This window comes from Sabethes cyaneus, chromosome 3 (genome assembly GCF_943734655.1).
Source record: "Sabethes cyaneus chromosome 3, idSabCyanKW18_F2, whole genome shotgun sequence".
NCBI lineage: Eukaryota > Metazoa > Arthropoda > Insecta > Diptera > Culicidae > Sabethes > Sabethes cyaneus.
Genome location: NC_071355.1, coordinates 178,033,573 through 178,040,968, shown reverse-complemented (window position 1 = coordinate 178,040,968; position 7,396 = coordinate 178,033,573). Strand labels below are relative to the sequence as shown.

The following is a 7,396-nucleotide window of genomic DNA, read 5'->3' as shown; positions in this document are numbered from 1 at the left end:
AATGACTGAAGTTTTTGGAGCATCTTAGTAGAATACGAAACCAAAAATTAAATAAAAAGAAAACTGCTTATATTTATATTAATAAGTTCTACTATTTTAATTTATTCACGACAGATACGTATTTCGCCTACGACTTGCAAGCTTCGTCAGTTTTCTTTTTTATTTAATTTCAGGCAAATTCAGTATGCCAAATTCAATTGCAAGTCTAACATCTAATTTATTGTTGAATTTCAGCATAGATTTTTTAGTAATCAGTTTAAAATTTTTTCTTTCTCATCGTGAGATTGTGACATTTTATTAATCTTCATTATTGTTGTAAGTGAAACGTTCCAGCTCTCCAGCCATTCAGATAATCATTTTTGTGGGTAAAATTTCATTAACGAGAAACAGTTAAAGAGTTGAGAGGTATCGTGGCTGGCATTTAGGTACGCGGTGCAAATAATTTTTAAGCCAGCAGCCTTGCTTCCGGGTGTTATTAATGGTGATGAGTGGTTTAGGACATAATTATTTGAAATGGCTAGTACACACATGGAAATTGAGCTTTTGTCCGGCTCCACGCTGCGATAATTGAAGGTATTAAAATAATCACTATCAATTATTAATTAGTAATGGTGCTGTCAGCATAGCTGTAATAGCTGTAGCTACAAAATGTTATTTTATCATTTTATCGGAACAGATATATATTAGCTCCGATTGTAAATATGTAATATACTTAAACCTTGCTGGGGAATACTTTAATATAGTCCTGCTAGCCTTTGATACAATGTACAATAAAATTACTCATTATTTTCAAGTTTCGTTCTGAAAATAAATCGAGGTTTCGAGTTCAATCTTCCTTGAGTAGTTAGAACTCACACCAAAAACTGGATTCAAAGTGGCTATACTAAAATAAAAAAAATCTAGATTTACATTCATACTCTATCGCTTTCAACCATCGTTACTATGAAAAGATCAAGACTCAGTAGGATCATTAAGGATGTTGCCAAATTACTCTATTAGCTGGAAAGAGATGTCCCTAATTTCCCCCTAAGTAATAATGCCCATTCGCAGGATTAAATTTGGTCTGACTGAATGGCAACAGGTAATGTTGCTTGACTCTATTTTTAAATAATTAATCCTGATCACTAACTTTTTCACCATGCAGTCAGAAGCATTGCCCCGCTCAAACTGACTTGAAAGAATAGTTTTAGATTACCAAACTCTACTCATCCGGACGGACACGTCCGTTGATGTGAACCACGAATCCGACCCATTTTCCTGCCGCAAAGAAATGGATTTTCCGAACCAGCACTACTGACTGCGTGGAGCTAACCAATTGCAAACCAAAACTAATGAATTATTATTTTGCACTTTTGAACTAGTTCGTGCGCAACAAACAGTGTTCTTGCCACATTGCTTCAGTTCGGAGGCTGCAGCTTACGACGAAAGTACTAAGGACGTGTACTGCAGGGAAACATTCTTTTTCTCTTTCTCGAATCAACATGGTTTCGACCGGACGGGGGCTTCTTGTGTTGTGCTGCTGAAAGCTATCGTCCTGTGCAGGCAGCCAGCAGAGAGCAGAGAAACAGAACGTGCCAATCATCATAAATCCCAACAAGTGCCGTCGTCGTCGGTGGCAGAGGAGTTGCTCCTTCGGAGGAAAACATTACTCCAAGGATGGCATCTTCGGAGCTGGTGCCATATTCGACGTGCTTAGAGCGCTTTTAATATTTATTTTTGCTCCGTCAGTTTGCAATTTTGCTTGTTGTTCATTTAACTGACACGCAGCTGCAATGCAGCAGAGCCTTCGTGTAACAAACGGCGGCTGCCAAGCGAACTTTATGTCAACGGGAGGGTTACACTTCCGTCGTCGTAGAGAAATTGTGACCGAAATGCGTGAGCAATATAGACTTCAATTTCTGAATAATGTTCTGGATGTATTAGGAAAATTCAATACGAGCAGCCGAGGCTGGCCTGAACCGGACAATCGATGGAGTGAGGTCAGAGAGCGGTTACTGTTAGTCGGCCGATCTTGCCACTGGAAGGCGCCGGCCAACTTCCTGCCGCACAGTAGTGTACTGGATTTGTGTGCAATTTCGTGCACATAATCTGTTTTATTTTCTTCTTCTGCAATATTTTTTCCGCTCCAGACTTCGCTTCCAGAACGAGAAGATTCTTGTCCCAGGCGCTTTGTTGTGCATAAGTACGTTAAGGAAATATTGTGGCCAGAACCCGGCAAACGCAGATGACTGGGTTTTGTATGGAACGAGACAAAAAAAAATGTCGCTTTTATGAATATGCTGTGAAAGTGTATGAAACGACTACTCCTGCTGTCGCTGCTGATAGTAATGTCTTCCAGGACACTATATACAGTAGTGTCCCCCGAAGGAAGGTCTGCTGCGGATACTCATCGTTTATGGGCAAAGACGCTGCTTAGCTGCGTATCTGATGAAGCTTGTACAATTTATTGCATATTGTTGGCTGCAGTGTGGCTGGAAATGTGAAGTATACTTTCAGTTTACTTTAACTCAGGAACGACATACTCGCATATTTTGTTAACGTATAATGTGATATACGACGAAGTCGCGCTATTAATTTGGAATCTTCTAAAATGTTACAATATATGCTTATTCCTTTTATCAACTTTTATCAAATCATTTATATCCTAATCGAATAAAAGGTTACTTAGCGTTTTTGTAAGATAAATCTTTTATTTTTGTCGTGGGAACGTCTTACGGAAAGGCAAGTGTAAAACAGAAAATTGGTTTGGTTTTGATCACTTAAAAAGTCATTCAATTCTCGACAGGTTAACAAGGCTTTTGCGTCACTAGATATAAAATTCTTCTATGAGTACACTTTCGTGGCGCATAGTCGCATTTCAACGTAAGCCAGTCTCCATCAGTGGTAATTCATCCTTTCAACCAATTAAATAATCCAATCAGCAACGATACATGCTGAGAAGCCATACTAACAAATCATGCATTTGATTCTACTGGAACAATGTGGGTTGAAATCCAATTTCAAATTCAAGCCCTAGCCCTATCCCTATCCCTATCCCTAGCCCTAGCCCTAGCCCTAGCCCTAGCCCTAGCCCTAGCCCTAGCCCTAGCCCTAGCCCTAGCCCTAGCCCTAGCCCTAGCCCTAGCCCTAGCCCTAGCCCTAGCCCTAGCCCTAGCCCTAGCCCTAGCCCTAGCCCTAGCCCTAGCCCTAGCCCTAGCCCTAGCCCTAGCCCTAGCCCTAGCCCTAGCCCTAGCCCTAGCCCTAGCCCTAGCCCTAGCCCTAGCCCTAGCCCTAGCCCTAGCCCTAGCCCTAGCCCTAGCCCTAGCCCTAGCCCTAGCCCTAGCCCTAGCCCTAGCCCTAGCCCTAGCCCTAGCCCTAGCCCTAGCCCTAGCCCTAGCCCTAGCCCTAGCCCTAGCCCTAGCCCTAGCCCTAGCCCTAGCCCTAGCCCTAGCCCTAGCCCTAGCCCTAGCCCTAGCCCTAGCCCTAGCCCTAGCCCTAGCCCTAGCCCTAGCCCTAGCCCTAGCCCTAGCCCTAGCCCTAGCCCTAGCCCTAGCCCTAGCCCTAGCCCTAGCCCTAGCCCTAGCCCTAGCCCTAGCCCTAGCCCTAGCCCTAGCCCTAGCCCTAGCCCTAGCCCTAGCCCTAGCCCTAGCCCTAGCCCTAGCCCTAGCCCTAGCCCTAGCCCTAGCCCTAGCCCTAGCCCTAGCCCTAGCCCTAGCCCTAGCCCTAGCCCTAGCCCTAGCCCTAGCCCTAGCCCTAGCCCTAGCCCTAGCCCTAGCCATAGCCTATTTGCGTTATAAACATTTGAAAAAGTCTGGCTTTGTAGAATTCATCGAACCTGCATCTGTAGTTGCCATTGGAGTTATTTTTCCTATGGTTTCTTAATTTGCCAAACGCAGACAACACATACATACATACATTTGTGAAATAAGAAAGCGTACACTATAGAACGGAACAGTATTGGATAGCAGCAAAACAACGAGCTTGTGTTTTAATAAAGATGATGAAATGGACATGGACAAAGGTATAATTTATGCAAAATTATTAGAATTGTTGGAAAACCTATTCAAGTGATGATTTTTTATTGTTACTAATATTTTGTTGAATTTTCAATTATTTAACACGTCTCTCGATTACAACTTTGGTTGCTGTTTGAAAAGAGCCAACCATCTGGAGCAAGCTCTAAGAACACCTGCCTTAGCTTTTCTGCCATTATCGGGTTCTCTATCGATGATCAGAAGTGCTTCTAATCGTCCAAGTGCATGTCAAAATAAATATAATTATCATTACTATTATTATCATTCTGTGGAAACGATTCATTCGATTTGTGAAAAAGATTTGATCGAGTCTTCAGTTTCGCGCCAATTAAATCTTATATATAATAGTCCGATATTTATTTCTATTGGGAAAATTGGAGTAAATTAAATTGCTTAAACCATTATCTGCCCAAATGCTTTCATTAGCAATAAAGAAACTTTTGTTTTGCCATGAAGTGGATGTACTAAACTTACCACACGGAAGCGTAAAACATGCAAGCAATAAACGTACCAGCCCTCGCTTAATTAGCAAACTATTCATCAAGCGAAATAATCGATCATAATTACAGGATTACACATTGGAAAGGTGTGATGGGCTGATCCGTTTGGTACAAATTTAATGCATGAACGGATTTGGTTCACACCACCAAACACTAGGTACCGACCGACAACATAATAAATCGCAAATCAGACGTTTCTAGGGAACGCGTGCAAACAATTCTGGAAATGTGGAGAAGTCTGCAATATGTTGTTGGCGTATTCCCTGGCAATACTTTTGATCACAGAAATCCTCTCTAGCGTATAAAACCGAAAGCTTTTTCGAGCTAACCGACCAGCAAACCGGAAAGGAAGGAAAGAAAAAAACATTTTCTTTTTTTTGCATCACATTTGGCAACTCACCACCCACTCGGGAGAAGACCGGGATTTTCCCTGGTGGGCACCGGCCGGAACAATTTACTCGTGTATTAATTATTCATAAAGTGGTGTCAGTTGTTATTGTCATAATACTTTCACTCGGGCATTAGACCTTTAGGAGCTTAGGTTTTCTTTTTTTTCGAATGGAGTAAACTCTCATCTACCCAATTCAGCCAGGTACGTAGACAGCTTCTTTATCTGAAATCATTGTATCCTTGGTGAATGAATAATGAGCTTATAGTGTAGTCTGTAGCTATTTCAACCAACAAAGGATATACGTTTCGGTTGAAAATCGATGAGAGACTAAATGTGTTTTTTTTGGAAAACAAAATCCTTTCGTTCCAAAAGCGGATCGAACTTTAATGTTTAATATTTGTTTCAAATTGAAAAAAGGAGATATTTAACCGTTATTGAATTTATTAATTTCGCAATCTAAAGTCATTTTCACCTATCTATAGAACTGACGTGAGAGACGCTTTTTTCATCAAATTAAATTTTATAGCCCCTGCCCCGAATGTGTAAAGATTCCATTAAAGGTCACAAACATTTAACCAGAGCTCCGTAATTATTGACCGTCATTCAGTTCTAAATTGAATTACCGGACACGATATTCATTTCACTTGAAACAACAAACAAATTTCGTGTAATTGATTCGACCGCAAATTTATTGGTACTTTACACAGCATTCATTGCGAATTAAAATTCTATCAAATAACTGCTCGTTTGCAGAGCAACTGGCACTACCGGCTAGTGCTACCTTCGGAATTTAAATTGCTCTCAATTTGTAACCTGCCCGGATCAAACCCCAGCAGTTCAGCCATCATTATTCACTGCGCAGGAATATTAGTTCTAACGGTTCATGTTAAATTACGACTCTACAGTTTGCTCTCTTTTTCTGCTTCCTTTATTGCAGGTTCAGCACCCCACCCCATGATTAACGATGCTGTCATTAAATCATCCATAAACACGGAAATAAATTAACCCGCCACACCACAGAGCCCACCTCCCATGAAACGGGCCGACAGCACAGACATCCCTGCTTTGTTCCGCATCGACCTGCTGCAGTCATAACAAATAGGTTAACAACAGTGTGGCGTGTTTTTCGAAAGCCTCCCCAAGGCACTGATTGAAAATATCGACAACCCTATCAAATGAAATCAACTTCAATGGAGCAACACCGTCGAGTGGCCATTCCGATTGCAGAGACAACCGAAGCCATTACCGCTCCCGTCGTCGTCGCCGCCGCCTGTCGACGGTGAAACGTGCGGTGTCAAATTGATACTCCGCATGCAGGTAGCACTTGTCTGTTGGTTGGATTATGTTGAGCTCGGATCGACCGCCGGCCGCATCCGGAAAGCTGTCGATGACAAGCGGTTTGTCCTGGCATCAACAACCAGCTCTGTTTTCGCTGGTGGTGATTCTCGTTGCCCTGAGCGCGGTGGCCACAAGGGCCAGTGATGTAAACAGCATGGAAGATCAGCCAATACTGTCAGCCTCGACGCATTTGTGTGGGGGAACTCTGACCGCCAGTCATGGAACGATCCAAACGCCTAACTTTCCGGAACGGTTCCCAGTTCCGATCAGCTGTACCTGGATCATCGACGCTTCGGCAGTGGTCGGACCGAACGTTTCGATTGTGGTTTATCTTACGCAGCAGTACGTTCTTAGTGGGTTGCGGTTTACCGAGTACATGTACTATAGTGAGGACTACAAAGTACCGAGCCGAAACGTGTTCGTGCTGAGTGAAGATGATGTGACCAATGTACCGTGGATCAAGTTTAACAGTCCTTATTTGGAGATTAGGTTCACCATGGATAATCTGTACGGAACGCATCTAAGGGCACTGGATCGGTTGTTAGATGTGTATGGTTTTAACATAACCTATGAAGTGGACTCTGTGAAGCCGTACCAATGCAATGCTTTGCAGTGTCGATTCGTGGGCAATTGCTATGCCAAACATGACTACTCGTAAGTACTTCTGTTTGATACGATTACATAGAACACCGTAAATATAGAATTTTCAGAAACAGTTTTCCAATTTAATGGGTTACTTGAATCAAACACATATTGAATATGCTTTTGCTGATGTATAGAAACATGAAATTTAAAAAAAATATCTCTTTAAAAATTAGAGCTTGTTGTACTTATCAAAGTAATTTAAGAGTGAAAATGGCCCAAGTACAAACTGTAAACAAATTGGTTGAGAATTATTCTTACTTTTAACTACCGGAATATTCGTAAAATTGCATACTACTCTTGTTATGTCATGTGTGTCGCGGCACCACAGAGTACAGACATCCATTCAGGAACATTTTTTAAAGATTTCTTGGATTAAATTTCAAATTAAAATCATCTAGTATACTAGCATCACCGCCATTATAGTTTCCCAACTGTATGATTCTTCTATATTAAATGATTTGCACACTGACAACAGCTGTCTCTGGGGCTAGTATATATGGACTATAAAC

The 7,396-nt window shown here is 41.9% G+C and overlaps 1 protein-coding gene across 1 annotated transcript in view; it reads left to right on the top strand.

The window, feature by feature from the left end:
• Positions 1 to 6,246: 6,246 nt before the first annotated feature.
• Positions 6,247 to 7,396, top strand: part of LOC128740449 (fibropellin-1-like) — an 88,861-nt gene continuing 87,711 nt past the window's right edge. The window contains exon 1 of the mRNA XM_053835990.1: positions 6,247 to 6,896. Coding sequence (XP_053691965.1) covers positions 6,247 to 6,896 — 650 coding nt within the window. The remainder of the gene's footprint in view (positions 6,897 to 7,396) is intronic.